We start from the raw sequence: 19,015 nt of genomic DNA on the forward strand, positions 1-19,015 counted from the left end.
TCGACATTGCACATGGCCTCAAAGGGCACCTGGCCTCGCACAGCCCCCATGGTGACGTCACCGTCACTTAGTGGCGAATTGACGGGTATTGGTATTAGAGCGGTAGCGTAGCAGCAAGTGCACTGCGCTACGCACCCTCAATTACCTCGTACCTCGTGCGGTGTATACATCACCACTGGGGAGACAAAGGCGGTTGGGTGTAGTTCTGGCCACGCACCCCCTGTTGTGCTTGCCGTGCCGGCCTTAATAGGTGCTCGCTAACATCACTTGTCCCAACAGTCTTTTAAGGGCTGCACGTGGGGACCTTTATCTCTGTGTGTTTTTGTGGGCGCTCTCTTTGCTGGTCACACCACACACACAGCCTGCCACTGCCGATACGACCAGCAGGAAGTTGACAGCAACAACAAAAATCCGCGGCAGTCGCCACGAGTACCAGCGCTGCCTTTCATGCGGGACCGGGGGAGGGGCTCCCCCCCCCGCACCCCCCCCCCTTGCCCCCCCTCCCTACACAAAGCGGAACCCACAAACGGCAAACTCCGCGGTGCGCAAAGCGGCAGTCTCGCCGGAGCGTCCGTCCGTCCGCCAAGCTGGGAGGATCTGTCCCGCGTCGCGGCGACGAGTCGCGGTGATCGGGATTGCCGTCCGGCTCCGTCCGGCTCCTGCGTCTGGCTGTCCCTTGGTCTCGTGTCCGCCAGATCGGTGAGCGCGGCACTCCCGAGTGGAACGCTCGCCACCGTGTGGTTCCCGCGCCTTTTATTGCGGCAATCCACGGCGGGGGTCGCACGTGGCGGGGTGCCCGCTCGCGCTTCGGTACGTTCGGCCACGTGGCCGCTCGCGATGTTTTTTGTTGCAAACGTTTGCCGAGCACAGGGCCCAAGAGGGCGGCCCGCAAACGGGCGAGCGGAGCGGCCAGTGGCGAGAGCGGCGAGAGGTTGAAGGTGAACGCCTTAAGGTGTCATAGCGCACGCGCGCGCGTGTGTGTAAGCGCGCGTGTGTGTAAGCGTGCGCGCAGACGCGTTTTTTGCGTCGTGGTTTTTGCGAGCGACGCCGGAATTGTCCGGTCAACTTGTGGCGGTCGCCGTGCGTGGTCGAGAGGTCGCGGGGTCGCGGGGTTGCTCTCCATCCGGCTGCTCGTGGTCTTTCCCTCTTGCCTGCTGCCTCGTCTCTCGCGGCCCAGAAGCCTTCGCAGAGGCCACGTGCCGGGCCCACGGGCCCACAAGGCGAGAAGACGTGCAGGGTCTGTAAATGATGTGTACGTATTTTTTGTAATAATCGTATTTTCAACACGTACATTGGTGCGGGGGGGAGGTCCGACCGATGTTCACGGATCAGCCGGACGTGTGATCGGGGAACCCTGTAAGTTCCGCGAGGTCTGCGGATGGATTCTGTGGGGCCGTTACATAGGGTGGGGGTAGATGGTGTGAAATTTATAGTGTTCATCCCACGGCATCGGTCATTTGGTAATTAGGTAGGGACATTCCACGCGTACGTTTCACAGGCCTTCGTCAGTCCACTGCCGGATGAGGGCTTCCCCACGCCTGTGGGGGTCATGGCGGTTGTTTTGACCGTACTTCACCGTGCTCGTCGCTGCCTCTCGGCGGGGCGGGTGCCCACGAGGGGTACCGGTCCACGGCACGCCGCCGATGCGAGCCGTCGCCCGGAATCGAATCGCGGGTCTCTCCGGATTCGTAGCGCGGTGCGCTCACCGCTGCGCCGCCGCTCCCCCGTCCCCGCCCCTCAAGAGCGGTTGCTAATTTGTATCCGAGTCGCATCACCTCCGGCGGCAGTGGTTAGCGATGGGAAAGCACCTTTAGGTCGTCTCTCGCCACGAGCGGTGGAGCGTGTCGCTCACGGGCTGCTCCTCCAGCCCCCCCCGCCTCCTCCTCCTCGGCGGTCTCCGTGTGTGTATCTGAGCGTCGATCTCCACTCCACGCTCCTCACCGGTCGGGGTGGCTCACTGGGAGAGCGAGCGGCTCCCGAGGTCAAATCCTCGGTGAGGGGCAGAGGCTGGGGGAGTGGTGACCCATCGTCCCTCTTCCTCGTTGTCGATACAGTGAGTGCCATCGTGCGGCGGAGCCCAACGGTGGCTTTTTTGTGGGGAGACTCTCCCCTGCCCCCCGCCATAGGAATGTGGAATTTCCAACACTGGCTCTGCAGGGCGGGTAAGCTGGAGATGGGCGACCGGTACCTCGGCGCTAAGTTGAGCAGGAAATCACTTTGACTTTCAAAAAATGTAAACAGAAGTGAGACCGCCCGGTGTGTCTGTCGAGTCGGAGCGTGATGATGCTCGTGATAGTGGCGATGGTGGTGGTCGTGATAGTGGTAGTGATGGCGGTGGTGGTGATGGTGGTGGCGATGGTGGTGGCGATGGTGGTGGTCGTGATGGTGGTAGTGACGGCGATGGCGGCGGTGATGGTGGTGGTCGTGATGGTGGTAGTGATGGCGGCGGTGATGGCGGCGGCGGTGGTGGTGATGGTGGTGGTGATGGCGGCGGTGATGGTGGTGGTGATGGTGGTGGTCGTGATGGTGGTAGTGATGGCAATGGCGGCGGTGATGGTGGTGGCGATGGTGGTGGTCGTGATGGTGGTAGTGACGGCGATGGCGGCGGTGATGGTGGTAGTGATGGTGATGGTGGCAGCGATGGTGGTGGTAGTGATGGCGGCGGTGATGGCGGCGGCGGTGGTGGTGATGGTGGTGGTGATGGCGGTGGTGATGGTGGTGGTGTCCGGCAAAACAACCTCCTACCTCCTCGCGGTGCCGGACGGGCAACACTGTCGTGGGCAGTGCTGTGGGGGGAGGGCCAATGCCCATTGGCCTCTCCCCTCATGGCGTCTGTGACCACCACAGTGGCTAAACGGGGGCTCTGGACGGGTGCGAGGGGCTGGTAACCCCTCCACCTTCAATTCATTACCACTAAACCACGAATTAAACATACGAACATCCGTGGAGGGATGCAAGCAAAGCCGATGAGTCAGACGCTTTCTATGACCTCCTGTCACAGGTGCTGGCTAAAGTGGCCACTCGGGACAGAGTCATCTTGTTGGGTGACTTCAATGCCCGAGTTGGTCATGATGCTGACACCTGGTCTGGAGTGATTGGAAGGCATGGGCCAGATCAGCTCAATAATAACGGTAGGAGGCTGCTAGATTTGTGTGTAGCCCATGGGCTTGTAATTACCAACACGCTCTTCCGGCATCGGCGCATCCACACAACATCATGGATACATGCCGGGTCCAAGCAAGAACATCTGCTGGACTACATAGTGACGGACCAGCGGATGCGAACCCATGTCCTTGACACCAGGACCTACCGTGGAGCTGATCTGTCCTCTGACCATCGACTAGTCATCTGTAAGATGCGCCTGCCTTTCTTCCACTCCGGTGGTGGGTGTACACCCAGGATCCCATTCCAACCAAAAGTGGCCTGGTCTCAGTTAGCTGATGAAAGTTGCAAGCGAGAATTTCATCATCGCTTGCAGCTGGGGTTGGCATCGTCCCCCACTCCACCTGATGTCGAGGGTAAATGGGCGAGGTTTAGGACTGTGACTCATGCAGCTGCAATGGCTGCTTTGGGTACGCGGTCCAGACCTCCCCAGAAACCCTGGCTGACAGAGGAGGTGTTCAGGTTAATTGAGAAAAAGCGACAGGCCCACTCTCATCGCCTACAGCATCCCACGTCAGAGAATGAGGAGGTTTACCGCAGCCTTCGCTCGGAAGTTCGGAGAGCCGTAAGGCGTTGTAAGGATGGGTGGTGGTCGCGGGTTGCTGAGGAGATGGAGTCTGCCTCAGTGGCCCGTGATCACAAATCACTATTTAACTCCATCAAAAAAGTAACCTGCAGCGCCACACCTATTACCATCATTAGAGGAAAAAACGGTGATCCAATCTCCGACCCCCAGGAACAGGTTTGCAGATTTGCTGAGCATTTCTGTGAGGTCCTGGGGGAGGGAAATTCTCTCAGCCAGGAAAACATCATGGCACAAAGTGGGGATAACCCTGCTGAGGCTGCGGTGCCTCAAATATTGGAAGAGGTCACCCCCTGTGAGTGGCTGGCTGAGGTTCCAGCTGTTGAGGAAGTACTGAGGGCGATCCGGAGTCTGAGACCAGGGAAGGCACCGGGCAGAGATGATCTCCCAAGCGAAATGCTGAGGGAGGGTGGCGTTTGTGCACAGACTGCCCTATATGACATCATAACAACAGTCTGGACCACTGGACGGGTTCCGCAGGACTGGAAGGATGCCCTGGTGGTCCCCCTCTTTAAGAAGGGGGACCGCACAGACTGTAACAACTACAGGGGCATCTCACTCCTCAGTGTGCCGGGTAAGGTCCTGGCAAGGATTATTCAACATCGCCTTGCTAGGCACGCTGAGGAGGGGCTTGCGGAGCCCCAATGCGGTTTCAGGAAAGGGCGGTCCTGCACAGATGCCATATTTTCTGTCCGTCTGCTACAGCAGAGGTGTAGGGAATTCCAAAAAGACCTACATCTCTGCTTTATTGACCTGGTCAAGGCCTATGATACCATCAGTAGGACTGGACTCTGGGTTGTTCTTCGTGCTTTCGGAGTCCCTGACCCTCTGCTCACGATCATTAAGGACCTTCATGATGGTGAGCGGGCCCGGGTAAAACTACGTGGCCGGGAGTCGGAGCCTTTCCCTGTACACCTTGGGGTGCGACAGGGATGTCCTCTGGCTTCCACATTATTTAACATCTATTTTGACCGCGTAGTTCGTGAAGCCTTCAATAGCTGTACCGGGGGAATTTCCGTTTGGTACAGATATAATGGGAGGCTGATCGACGCCCGGGTGCGATCAAGGGATGGCTCCCTATTGGTCAACCACGTTATGTATGCCGATGATTTGGTAATAGCTGCTCATTCAGAAGAGGAGTTGGAGGCGCTGCTGCTGAGACTGGAGCGTGCCACTAAGAGGTGGGGCCTTACCATCAGCCCCACCAAAACCAAGCACCTGCCTGGGTATTTTGTACCATCGGACACTCCACCCCCACAACTCCCAATTGGTGATGGGGCAGTTGTGGAGAGAGTGGAGAGTTTCCCATACCTGGGCAGTGTGCTTATGACCGGCTCCAGTCTATCAGCAGAGGTCTCACTCCGAATCAGTCGAGCGGCAATATCTTTTCATCGGTTGCGTAACGCTGTGTGGAAGCTACCTGGTCTGTCGCTCCGCACGAAGCTTCAGGTCTTCTCGGCCACGGTCATTCCCTCCCTTCTCTACGCTTGCGAGACGTGGACCCCCCTGGTGGAGCATCTTTGCCGGTTGGAAACATTTAGGCTGGCCTGCCTACGATCCATCCTGGGTTTAACCAGGCTGGATTGTGTGAGGAGCTCACAAATCCTTGAAAGATCTGGGCAAAGTCCCATCAGTGAGCTCCTCCGGCAGGCAAGGCTGCGTTGGCTGGGTCATGTAGCCCGCATGCCCAGCCACCGCATGCCTAAACAGCTTTTGTTCGGCCGGATCGAGGGGGCTAGACGGGCGCGGCACGGGCTGGAGAAGAGATGGAGTGATGTGGTACAGGAGGACGTGGAGCTGAGTGGACTTGCCGATGACTGGTACCAGCGGTGTCAAGATCGGCCTCAGTGGAGGAGGCTCGTGAAGGACGCTACTGGGCAGTTGGAGGCAGTCGCCCTCCAACAACAACGGAGGGCGGAGGAGCGACGCTCACAACAACGAGCGGAGCGCCGGGTGGCTAAAGCACAGCAAGTTGGCACAGTAGGGGGCACAGGTGGTGCATCAGCCAGTCATCTCGGTCATCTCGGTCAGTCGACCAGTGGCACCTGGGTCTGCCCCGTGACCTCCTGCCAGCGGGCTTTCGACACTTCACGTGGCCTCAAGGTGCACTTGGCCTGGCACAAGCATCGTGGTGACGTCACCGCCACTTAGTGGCGAATGGCGGTTGTTGTTGTTGATGGTGGTGGTGATGGTGGTGGTCGTGATGGTGGTAGTGACGGCAATGGCGGCGGCGATGGTGGCAGTGATGGTGGTGGAGATGGTACGCGCGCCTGAGCATGTGTCCCGTGGGGTGGCGACGTGCGCACGCTGTACCACGGTGTCCGTTCCGGCGCCCTCACCGTTGGCACGGCGGTCGTTTACACGGCCCAGCGCTGCTCGCGTGTGAGTGTGTGGTGGGTGGCCCGAGTTCGATTTCCGCTCACACCAGTGACGATAATCTGAACTGCTCCTGAGCCTCCCCCTAGGTCGACTCGGCCTCAAATGATTACCTGGTGCGGTGTGTAAAAACATGTACCAGCGTTCGTAGGTGCTCGCGAACGCGTGCGCATGTAATGTTATCCACGTGGCTGTACTCTGTGTGTGTGCGTGCGTGTAATGTTATATCCATGTTCCGCTTCGCGCGTCTCTTCCGCAGACTCCGCGTGCGATGGCCACAGAGGGAGCCTCCACGCCGGGCGGGGTGAGGCCGGCCTCCAGCAGCGAGGAGCAGCAGCAGCAGGAGCAGCAACAGGAGCAGCAGCAGGAGCAGCAGCAGGAGCAGGTGGCCTCCTCCACGGCCAAGCAGGCAAGAGGCGGACAACTCGGACAGCTCACAGAGACAACGCACACAAGACAAAGATTCCCCTGCGTAGCCGGGGAATCTTCAACAAACTGTAGGGGCAATAGCAACTCTGAAGGCCGGCACGGCACACGGGGGGGGGTGGGTGGCCAGCACCACGCCCTGCCACCTTTGTCTCCCCAGTGGCGATGTTTACACCTCATTTGGGGCTGTTTACTCATTTGGGGCTGAGTCAACCTAGCGGAGGCCCAGGACCAGTTCAGATATAAGTGACCGGTGTTGGCCGTGAGCGGGAATAGAATCCATGTCTCCAGGTTCGTAGCGCAGCACGCTAACCGCTGCACCACCGCTCCCCACTGCACCACCCAGCACACACACACACGTATAGTACGACACGTCATTAATTTAAATATAAGGAAGATAAACCAGGCATATGCGTGGGTTGTAAGGGCTGTGCTTCCTAGTATTCACGTGAATGTAAAAAAATCCCGCTGGCAGGGGAGATGAGTCTGTAAATCATCCGTGTGGATGATTACATCTCTCTCTCTTTTTTCCCATTTTACGCTCGGGCAGTTTCTCAGCGGTCAGCACAAGTGCGATGATATTTTTAATTACTCGGGGAGGGAATTAATCGCCGTGCCGGTTGGCGCATGAGGTCCGGTGGCTTCGCGAGCCTCCGCCGGGCAGCATTGACAAACGGTGCGTGGTTTTTATTCTTTGTCGCTACTCGTTTTAAACGCTCTTCGTATTCAACGCAATCCAGGCGTAGTCATGCTCAGTGCGCACACGTGCGTGTGCGCGTGTTTCTGCGTGTGTGTGTGTGCGCGTGTGTGTGCATGCATGCGTATGGGGAGCATGAGTGCGCTGCTCTGCGAACCCGGCTGCCTGAGTTGGATTCCCACTCACGGCCAACACCAGTGACGATTATCTGACCCGGTCCTGGGCCTCCCTTAGGTCGACTCAGCCTCAAATGAGTACCTGGTGTGGTGAGTAAAAGCATTGCCACTGAGGAGACAAAGGCGATCGGCCGTGGTGCTGGCCACCCACCCCGGCGTGTGCCAACAGTCTGTTAAGGCTATACGGGGGATCTTTGTATGGGGAGCACGTTAGCTAGAAATTCTTAACGTGGCTTTGTGGTAATGAAATTGAAGGTGGAGGGGCTACCAGCCCCTTGCACCCGTCAAGAGCCCCCATTTGGCCGCTGTGGTGGCGACAATCGCTGTGGGGGGAATGGCCGATGTTGCAATTTGCCTTCCCTGCACGGCACATCGCACATCCACGGCACAGCGGTACCGCCCAGCACCGCCGCGGAGGTAGGGGCCTGCTTTTGCCGGACGCTTCACGTGGCCCCTAAAGCGCACTTAGCCTGGCACGAGCGCCGCTGTGATGTCACCGCCACTTAGTGTCGAATGGCGGTTGCTGCTGCTGCTGACCGTATGGGGGGCGGTAGTGTAGTGGTTAGCGCTGCGCTATGAACCCGGCTGTACAAGTTCGATTCCCGCTCACGGCCAACACCAGTGACGATTATCTGAACCGGTCCTCGGCCTCTCCTAGGTCGACTCGGCCTCAGATGAGTAGCTGTTGCGGTGTGTAAACATCACCACTGGGGAGATAACAGTGACCGTGCGTGGTCACGGTCACCCAACCCCTCGTGTACCGTGTCGGCCTTCATAGGTGCCGCTCGCTAACAGCACTTGCCCCAACAATCTATGGGAGGAAACCAGAGAAACGCGGAGGAATCCCAGGCAGACCACGGGGGGAGAGAGAACGCACCGACTGGGCTCGGCGAGGCTTCCGAGTCGGGAGTCGAACTCCCAGGCCCCATGCTGCCGTGAGCCATCGGTGCCACCACGGCCGCCGCCCGAACGTTTCGTTCCGCCCGCTCTCTGGACGACAGAAACCCGCCGCCCCTCCCTCGCTGTTGCCAACAAGCGGGGGAACTCGCCGCAGCGGCCGCGGGGGATCCAACTGCGGAAGTTGGATTTCAACATTTCACAGTCGGGTGCCCCCCCCCCGCCCGTCACACACACCACCCCTCCTCCCCCCCCTCCCTAGCTACCCAGCCACCCAGCCACCCATGGCTTCCATTTTCCTCTCGCTGTCTACCCCGCGCCATCGGTCTGGACCCCTGTGCCAGCCTGGATCGGCGTTAAAAAAACAACGAGGATGAGAACCCATGCCACGCTTGCGTGGATCCTGCGGCGCTTTCTAACACGGCGGCGCCTTTGTCGTCGCCCGCCCGCCCTCGGTTAGGGCGTTTAATCGGTTCGGTGGCGGTGAGAATTATTGGTGGCGATGGCGTCACGTTGAGAGCCGCGCGGCGCGCTGGCGGTGTCGCGCGGTGTGCGTGACGGGGGTCATGGAGGTCGCGGGGGTCGCTGGGGTTGTTGGGGTTGTTGGGGTCGTGCGGGTGACTGGGGTCACGGGGGTCGCGACGCGTGACGTCGTCTCCTCCTCGGCCGGCAGCGCCGGTCCCCCTCTTGGCGCCGGAGCTGATCGTCGCCGAGCGCCGTTGCTGGAGCTCGAGTCCCCCGGTAGCGACGCAACCGGACACTCGAGACGCGTCGATGTTGGATCATCGCTACGGGCGTTGCCGTGCCGCCCCCTCCCCCGCACCGCCCCCGCTACGGACGGTGCCTGACGCCTCAACGCCATCATCCTTACCTGGCACGCAAAACGCTGTACATGTCGCCTCACCTTCAGGAAGGGCTGCACCAGCGGTCGGCAACCAAAATAACAAGAGGAGTCATTTTGTTAGAATTGTGTAAAAAATCAACTCAATTTGTCAAGAGCCCCGCAGTGCCGCGTGAATGCTCGACGATGGCCCTTGATAAATAACGTCACGAAGCAATCCTTAAAGAGCCGCATGCGGCTCCACGACCGACGATTTACAGCCCCTTCGGATGATTGCTCCCTCCCCACGCCGTGTGGGCGGTCACGGGGGTCGTCTGTCCGTACTTCACAGCGCCGGTCTGTGGGCCGCAGCGGCTCGGATACCGCGTGGCACCGCCGATCGCCGTGGCCGCACTCCGCCAAAGCGCTTTCGACTTCCATTCGGCGCTCGTCCCTTGCTGCGGTCGATCGATTGACGAGGCCTTGGTGCGACGTGGGAAGGCTGTGGCCGCAGGGGAACCGCAGCTTCCCAGCCATCTCAGTCGCGGCTCGACACCTCGTCACGCGGGGAGAAAGAAGATTTTTTATACTCACAACGAAGGTAAAGGCGCAGCCCTGCGAATGCTAGCCGACGCCGCTGCTGGGGGAAGGTGCCTCCACTCGAAAAATAAATTCCCTTTCTGCTCGGGAAGGGGACCTCTACTGGGCACGTGTGAAAAAGAGCTTTACAGCTCATCGGATTTCTCGGCGATGAGAACGGATTCTGATTGCGAGTACGCCGCTCTCGAGAGCCCCTGTCGAGTACTCGGCCTCCTCGTCCCCAACGCCGGCCGGACGTCGCGCAAAGGGAGTGAAACCAAACACGTGGCGCAGAGGGAGTGAAACCAAGCACGTGGTGCAGAGGGAGTGAAACCAAACACGTGGTGCAAAGGGAGTGAAACCAAGCACGTGGTGCAAAGGCAAAGGGCGGCTGCGGCAGCGTCAAGACGTGTCGGCGTGCGAACGTCACGGCCGCTGTCAACGGTCGTGGCGGGCGAGGCGGGCGAGGCGAGAGAGACGCGTGGCGTTGTGCAAGCTCCGCGCGTTTCTCATTCCTTCACGCCATCCCGTCGCCGTTCCCGCCGTTGTCAGCAGCGGCAGCAGCAGGCCCAGCAAGGTGCCTTCTTCCCGGTTCCTCTTGAGCGGATCGCTGTCGGAAGGTCGCGGGCTCGAGTCCTGGTTGGGGTTGGGCTCGACTCGGACCGAAGACGGTGGAGCTGCGTTCAGGGGCGCAGCTGATTTCAACACCACCATGAGCACCATCACCACCACCATCACCACCACCATGACCACCACCATGACCACCATCACCACCACCATCACCACCATCACCACCACCATCGGAGAAATATCCCCCTTATAGCCTTAACAGACTGTTGGGGCAAGTGCTGTTAGCGAGCACCTATGAAGGCCTGCACGGCACACGAGGAGGTGGGTGGCCAGCACCACGCCCGGCCGCCTTTGTCTCCCCAGTGGCACAATGTTTACACACCGCACCAGGTACTCATTTGAGGCTGAGTCGACCTAGGGACAGCCCAGTTCAGATAATTGTCACTGGTGTCGGCTGTGACCAGGAATTGAACTCAGGGCAGCCGGGTTCGTAGCGCAGCTTAGCGCTAACCGCTACACCACCGCTCCCCACACCACCATCGCCACCATCGCCACCATCACCACGATCGCCACCACCACAGTTCGACTCACAGGGCGCTCTTCCTCGTGTCAATCCAAACTCACCAAGACTCTCTTCAAGACACGACTGTCTCCCGTATAACAATAATCTGTGAGGCTATAATAATCTGATTGTAGTCGCACCGTGTGTTGGGTTTAGAGTCGGACAGTCTTAACCAGTGACAGTGTTGCTAAAAAGCAACACTGTACAACACTCACTCTTAAGTTGCCGTGCGTCTTGCTTTCATGCGCATGTCAGTGAGCGGTACTAATATTTAACGCCGTGTGTATTCTAGCGTCTTCATTTGTAATGATGTTCTTTGGCATTCACGGTCAACTGTTGGAATATTTTTTGTTTATCTGTTGATTCAGGGGTGCCCCCCCCCCTCCCCCGCGACCCACTGGGCCTCCGATGCGTCACATAATGCTGCCACGTAACCCACCCCAGCCCCCCATAGTTACACCCTTGGCTGCGGTACACCTCCGTTGCTCCGGCTACTGTTGCCACGGCAACCGTTGCCACGGCTACCATTGCCACGTGAACTTCACGCGTGCTGAGGGACCCCGGCCTCGAGCAAGACGCTGACCGCACCGTCTCATTCATCACTCTGTGTTCAGCCGCCATCACCATCATCGCCATCACCACCATCGCCGCCATCACCATCACCGCCATCACCGCCATCACCATCACCGCCATCACCGCCACCACCACCACCACACGTTGCAACAACAGATAAAGATCCCCTGTGTAGCCTTAGCAGACTGTAGGAGCAAGTGCTGTTAGCGAGTAGCAGCACCTATTAAGGCCGCGGCACGGCACACGAGGCGGTGGGTGGCCAGCACAACGCCTGACCGCCTTTGTCTCCCCGGTAGCGATGTTTTTGCACACCGCACCAGGTAATCGCTTGAGACTAAGTCGACCTAGGGGAGGCCCAGGACCGGTTCAGATAATCGCCACTGGTGTTGACTGTGAGCGGGAATCAAAGAGTGCTGTTAGCGAGTAGCAGCACCTATGAAGGCCAGGGCATAGCGCACGAGGGGGTGGTTGGGCAGCACCATGCCTGGCCAGTCACAACAACACACCCACTCACTCGCTCACCCACTCACTCGCTCACCCACTCACTCGCTCACCCACTCACTCGCTCACCCACTCACTCGCTAACTCACTCACCCGCTCACCCACCAACTCACTCACCCACCCACTCATTCCCTCACCCACCCGCTCACCCACCCACTCACCACACTGCCGGTCACCTGACTTCTCTTTCTGCGTCTTTCCTCGCCCTCCCATTGTCCACCTCCCCAGGTTGTCACAGTAACCCTGCTGCTCAGTTCCAAGACCCGTTTTACACGCTCATCAGCATTACAACTTTGATGAGAGTGCTGTATGTTGCTGGCCGCTTGGCATTTTGGTCCCTTGGGTCTTAGCTCTGAAGCTGCGGTGAACACCGACAGCGGCATCGATGTCACGCGAGCCACCGTCGGCGCGGCGCACCCGGCGGCCGTGACGGTGTCAGGATTTACACGACGACGCTCTCGTGGCCACCGCCCCCCCCCACTTCCCCGTGACTCACGCCGTGAGCTGATTGGCCCGAGCGGGGGATCGCTTGATGGATGATGCGGCACTCGACCCGCACAACGCAGAGTCACTCCATCCACGCGAATGAGATGCAGAGGGCCGCCCCCACCACCCCCCCCAGGGAAAAGGGGGGCCTGAAGGGGAACGGTTGCACCCCACCCCCCCCCCCCCCCCGTGGCAAGATGTTAACTACCTTGCCTTGTATACAGGAGGTCGTGAGTTCCATCCCGACCCTGACTCCTGCTCTATATTTTGAGTTCGCGTGTCTCTGTATCTCTCTCCCCGTGGTCGCGTGGATTTTTCTCCGGCTCCTCCGGTTTTCCCCGGTTCAGAGTGTTTGGCTGCCCCTATACATTTCCACACGACGATGATAAGCCACTTCACTGAGCTATCACTTGTCATGGCCAGGTCGCTTCTGAGAATGAGCTACGCAGCTCAGTGGGGCCTTACCCCGTCAAATACATAGTGGTAGTAGTTTAGGGGCACCCGCCGCGTGCGATGAATCGTTTGAGACGATTCACGGCCGTGAGATTTGTGCGCACGAGCGGTGACGGCGTGACGCATGTACAATCGTTTGCGTGGCGTTGGCGCGGTGGCGCAGAGGTCGTCCTGTGGAGCTGTCAACCCAGCGACAGGAGAGTTTGATTCGCGGCCGTGGCTGACGATGGGTGGCGAGTGATATCGGAACCGGTCCTGGGGACGCAACCTCCTTCCTTCACCGAGCCGCACCCGCCAGCGTGTGGTGAAGTATGACCGCGTCGGAGACCCGCGGTCATGCATTGGTGGAGAATGGCTGGAACATATTTTCGCTGTTTCCGTTTAGATAGTCACATGATGTGATGACAAAGCAACTCACGTGCGCCACTGACGGGGGGTGGGGGGGGATAGCGGGGGGTGGCGGTGGTGCTGGTTGTGTTACCCCTGACGAGGGGAGGGGTGGAGCAGGTTGTGTTACCCCTGTGTGGGATCCCGCGGTTGTGTGAGTTGAACCCCCCGATGTGGCTCGGAGAGCTGAATGGAGTTCAAGACAACTCCCAACAAACACCGCCTTGTTGTGAATGAGCCAACGCAGAAGATCCCCTGGGGTTTGATCTTCCACGAAGCTGCTCCCGGTCCACCCTAAACTGTATCCGCTGCACAAACCACAATACCTGATGATGATGATGATGATGCACAAGTGGAAAATGTGAAACTCTCCAGCAGTGTTGCGACTGTGGCCATCCAGAATGGAGGCGGTACGCAGCGCGTAGCGACGCAACACCCCGATCCACAAGTACAAAGGAGAGAGACACCGCAGTGACGGCGATGATGATGATGATGATACACGACTCCGCTGGCTCCTGACGTGGTTGTCTGCTTGCTTGACCACCTCAGTGTGAGACCGTCGCCGCTGTAGCTCCGCGTCTCCATCAGCAGCCGCACGACTAAAGCTCCGCCGCACGCCTTCGGGTCGTATCACTTCCTGAAGAAGCTCCCAGCACGTGGAGCGAAACGTCGGACACATCGTGCCGAACGACGCGCAGGACAGTGTTTAAACGTCAGCGCTGGGTCGACAAGAGGTGGCGTGCCGTGGTGCTGGCCACCCACCCCTTTCGTGTGCCGTGCCGGCCCTCGTAGGTGCTACTCGCTAACAGCACTTGCCCCAACAGTCTGTTAAGGCTACACGGGGGATCAACGTCAGCATTGGGGAGACAAAGGCGGCCGGGCATGGTGCTAGCCACCCACCCCCTCATTTGTCATGCTGTCCTTCGTTAGCCAGCACTTGCCTCAACAGTTTGTGTGACTACACGGGCGATCTTTGTCTCTGTCTGTCATATATGCGACGCATCGCGTGCTTTCAGATGCGCTACTGCGGCCGTCTGGAACGTTCTTCCTTCCGATATTAGGGAGCCACTGGGAGCTATGACAAACTAATTTCTTTAGAAGTGCTTTTTGCGGTTAGTTTGTGTCCTTCCCCCCCCCCCCCCCCGCCCTGGAACCTCCGATGAGCGCGGTTGGCTACGTACGGTGCGAAAGAAGTTTAACATCCACACAAACACCTCTACACATGAGAAACACTTTAATCTATACGCAACCCATTGGCCCCCAATGGCCTTCCGGAAGGGAATACTTTTCAGCAGCATTGATTCTACTAACTATTGACTTTTTTTATTTTACCAGGCAAGGCCCACTGAGCTTCACAGCTCTTTTTCCGAAGCGACCGGGCCACAAATGATAGCTCAACGAAGTGGCTCATCGTGTGGAAATTTATTGCAGCCAAACACTCTCAACGCACGTTTCTAAAAACTCCAAATATACAGCAGCAGGCATGAGGGTCCAGACCGAACCCATGACATCCTGCGTACGAGGCGAGGTCGTCAACATCTCTCCACCGTGGCACCCCGATTCGGTCCAAGCCAAACCCTTGACCGGTTTTAACAAACAGTATCTCATCAGCAGTGTGGTGTTTTTTTTTCGCGTGCGAACTCTGTGGGCAGGCGCCGGCGAAGGGCAACGCGAGCGAGTCGACCCCCGCGGCAGCGGCAAAGGCCCAGGCCCAGGCCCGGGCGAGCAAGAAGGCCAAGGGTGCCGCGTCGGCGATGGCGTGCAAGGTGGCGCTGCTGGATGGCGCGCAGTACGAGTGCGAGGTGGAGGTGAGGCCCCGCGTCCCCAGCGCCAATCCCCGCGAATGCCTCCCCCCCCCCCCCCCACATCGCCGCTTATCGCCATCACTCCATCCCACGTCTCTCTCCATCGCACGTCTCTCTCCATCCCCATCCCACGTCTCTCTCCATCGCACATCTGTGAGGGATCGTTTTCTGCCCCTGTGTGGAATCCTTTCCCGTCTCTGTGAGGAATTGTCGTGAGAGCCTACTCCCCGTTAAATTGGATGATGTCATTGAATGGTTGCCACCAAGTAACGTCCCCCGCAAGCCTTTAATCGCGTGCCGGGCTCAGGAGACAAACTCTTGGTGGGTTAACCACTTGCCAGTGGAAAGGAAGAAAGAGATCATGTGGTTTGTGATTGAACAAAAAATCCTCCACTCGATCACGCTCGGCAGCGGCATCTGGCGCGGCCCAATTAGCGCGGCTAGGCCGGGCCTCGGGGGAGGCCTTGCCCACCTGCTGCCCATCATGCCCTCATGTCGGCGGGTGGGGGGTTGGGGGGGTTGGGGTGTGAGTGGCCGTGCCGCGGTGCGCGCACCGCCTGCTAACGAGCGCCGGCATGAATCGTTCCCCTTGCTTGCACCGCCGCCGCCGCGGTGTGTGTGTGTGTGTGGTGGGGAGCGGTAGTGTAGCGGTTGGCGCGCTGCGCTCCGAACCTGGCGACCCGGGTTCGATTGCCGCTCACGGCCAACACCGGTGACGATTATTCGATCTCATTTACAGCGCCAGTTAATCGTCACTGGTGTTGGTTGTGAACGGGACTTAAACATCGGGTCCGCGGGTTCGTAGCGCACCACAGTGCTAACCGCTGCCGCTTCCCACGCACAACAACAACCGCCACTAAGTGGCGGTGACGTCACCACGGTGCTTGTGCCAGGCTAAGTGCACTTTTAAGGCCATGTGAAGTGTCGAACGCCCGCTGGCAGGAGGTCACGGGACAGACCCAGATGCTATAGCTTGACTGACTCGAGATGACTGGGCTGATGGCATTGAAGGCTTCACGAACTATGTGGTCGAAAAAGATGTTCAATAATGTGGGAGCCAGAGGACATCCCTATCACACCCCAAGGTGAACAGGGAATGGCTCAGACTCCTGGCCACGTAGTTTTACCCGGGCCTGCCCACCATCATGATTGTGAGCAGAGAGTCAAGGACTTAGAAAGCACGAAGAATAGACCAGAGCCCAGGTCTATTGATGGTATCATATTCCTTGACCAGGTCAATAAAGCAGAGATGTAGGTCCTGTTGGAATTGCCCACACTTCTGCTGATGCAGACGCACAGAAAATATTGCATCTGTGCATGACCGCCCTAGCCTGAAATCGCGTTTGGGCTCCGCAAGCTTCTCCTCAGCATGCCTGGACCTTTCCCGGCACACTGAGGAGGGAGATGCCCCTGTAGTTGTTACAGTCTGTGCGGTCCCCCTTCTTAAAGAAGGGGACCACTAGGGCATTCTTCTAATCCTGTGGAACCCATCCAGTGGTCCAGACCACTGCATCTGTGTCAGGTCATAGAAGGTATCTGACTCATGGGCCTTGCCTGCATCCCTCCACTGATGTTCATCGTCGGTGGGGGCATAAGTAACCACGACCACCACTCCTCGCCTCCGGTTGATGGGAAGGCGAGCCCCAAGTAGCCTGGGGCTGACAGCTTCCCACACCTCACCGCCACTTTCCTACGCCCCCTTCATTCTTTTGTTCAGAAAAATTGCCCCTTCCCTGTTATTTGACAGTAGAGGACTGTCCACCCCTCATGGTGAATATCGCAGAGATCCAGGTGGTACCGGTCCAGCTCCCGACAGAGGAGTGGCAGCCTCTCCACGTGGCGACTCGCAGTGGCTGTTTGCTGTTTCTGGAGGAACCCCGATGATAACGATTCAGTCTCCTGGCTCCGCCAAATGGGATTTTGCCAGGAGACATCATAGACGCCGGTCTCCCCGGGCCCTCCGACACAAGCTTCCTTTTGTATTTTGCACGTAGTTCAGTGGTAGTTGAATTGATGGTGGAGGGGTTACCAGCCCCTCGCGCACGGCCAGAGCCCCCATTTGGCCACTGTGGTGGCTACAAGCCCCATAGCCGATTTTGGAATTGGCCTTCCCTCCATGGCATTGCTCCCATCCATCACAGCGTTATCGTCCGGCACCACCAAGGAGGTTAGGGGGTTGTTTTTGCCGGACAATCATCTGTTTTACAGCGCCAATTCATCGTCACTGGTGTTGGTTGTCAGCGGGAATCGAGCATCAGGTCCGCCGGTTTGCAGCGCATCTCAGCGCTAACCTCTACACTGCCGCTTTTCACGTGCGCGCGCGGACATGCACGCACGCACACTGCCGCTCGCACGTGCTGGCCTAGTGTAATTTATTATTTTTATTATTTTATTACTTCCCTTCTACGTGACTTTACCGAAAGAACCAAGAAGATAGTGTAATATAACGCGAGCTAGTCTGATACGCAGCGCCGCCGCCGCTGTCGTTCGTGCCAATTGCATCTCTCGCAGGCGGTGAGGAGCCGGCGCTACCGACAATCGTTTATAACTGGCGCTGTAAATCTTGGGAGGACGTGTCACGTGAACGGGAGGGGCTCGCGATCTCGCCGTCTTTACTCGTAGACACCGAAGTGGCTCGGAGATGTTAACTCCCTCGCCTGGTGTACAGGAGGCCGTGGGTTCGATACCGACCCTGACGCCTGCTGTATATTTTGAGTTTGCGTGTCTCTCTCCCCGTGGTCGCGTGGATTTTTTCCCTCCACATTTAGAATCAACGTGACGCGTTGGGAATATTTGACTGTTACTATAAATCTCCACGTAACGATAAGCCACTTCGTTGAGCTATCGTTTGGGATGGCCAGGTCGCTTGTGAGAAAATAGCTACCTAGCAGCTCAGTGGGGCCTTGTCTGGTGAAATGAAAATGTAGTTTATAGTTTTATTGTCACTCGATGTGCATTTGCTGTCGGCCCGTACGTTGTCGCTGCGTTTGTGGACTCGTTTTGAGCTGTGTCAGCCCAACGTCCTAAACGATCTAAATTGAAAACTATTTTTTTTTACTACTTTTCATGTTTAGTTTGTTGTCCTTCCCCCTGCACGTCCGATTCGGCACGGTTGGCTACGTACGACGCAAAAGAAGTTCAACAACAACAACCGCCATTCGCCACTAAGTGGCGGTGACGTCACCACGATGCTTGTGCCAGGCCAAGTGCACCTTGAGGCCACGTGAAGTGTCGAACGCCCGCTGGCAGGAGGTCACGGGGCAGACCCAGGTGCCACGGGTCGACTGACCGAGATGACCGAGATGACTGGCTGATGCACCACCTGTGCCCCCTACTGTACCAACTTGCTGTGCTTTAGCCACCCGGCGCTCCGCTCGTTGTTGTGAGCGTCGCTCCTCCGCCCTCCGTTGTTGTTGGAGGGCGACTGCTTCCAACTGCCCAGTAGCGTCCTTCACGAGCCTCCTCCACTTAGGCCGATCTTGACACCGCTGGTACCAGTCATCGGCAAGTCCACTCAGCTCCACGTCCTCCTGTACCACATCACTCCATCTCTTCTCCAGCCCGTGCCGCGCCCGTCTAGCCCCCTCGATCCGGCCGAACAAAAGCTGTTTAGGCATGCGGTGGCTGGGCATGCGGGCTACATGACCCAGCCAACGCAGCCTTGCCTGCCGGAGGAGCTCACCGATGGGACTTTGCCCAGATCTTTCAAGGATTTGTGAGCTCCTCACACAATCCAGCCTGGTTAAACCCAGGATGGATCGTAGGCAGGCCAGCCTAAAAGTTTCCAACCGGCGAAGATGCTCCACTAGGGGGGTCCACGTTTCGCAAGCGTAGAGAAGGGAGGGAATGACCGTGGCCGAGAATACCTGAAGCTTCGTGCGGAGCGACAGACCAGGTCGCTTCCACACAGCGATACGCAACCGATGAAAAGATATTGCCGCTCGACTGATTCGGAGTGAGAC

At 58.2% G+C, this 19,015-nt stretch overlaps 1 protein-coding gene across 4 annotated transcripts in view; it reads left to right on the forward strand.

Moving 5' to 3' along the window:
- The window catches only part of LOC133340797 (protein 4.1-like), a 93,854-nt gene that overhangs the window by 37,269 nt on the left and 37,570 nt on the right, over nt 1-19,015 (forward strand). For 2 of the 4 annotated variants that reach the window (XM_061549200.1, XM_061549199.1), the window contains 2 exons: nt 6,381-6,530; nt 14,901-15,056. In XM_061549200.1, coding sequence (XP_061405184.1) covers nt 6,381-6,530; nt 14,901-15,056 — 306 coding nt within the window. Of the gene's footprint in view, nt 1-553; nt 700-6,380; nt 6,531-14,900; nt 15,057-19,015 lie in introns of those variants that run through there. The other 2 variants (XM_061549197.1, XM_061549201.1) reach the window with 2 other exon arrangements.

Source organism: Lethenteron reissneri, chromosome 10 (assembly GCF_015708825.2).
Source record: "Lethenteron reissneri isolate LAM-NWPU_2019-01 chromosome 10, ASM1570882v1, whole genome shotgun sequence".
In the NCBI taxonomy this organism is placed as follows: domain Eukaryota; kingdom Metazoa; phylum Chordata; class Hyperoartia; order Petromyzontiformes; family Petromyzontidae; genus Lethenteron; species Lethenteron reissneri.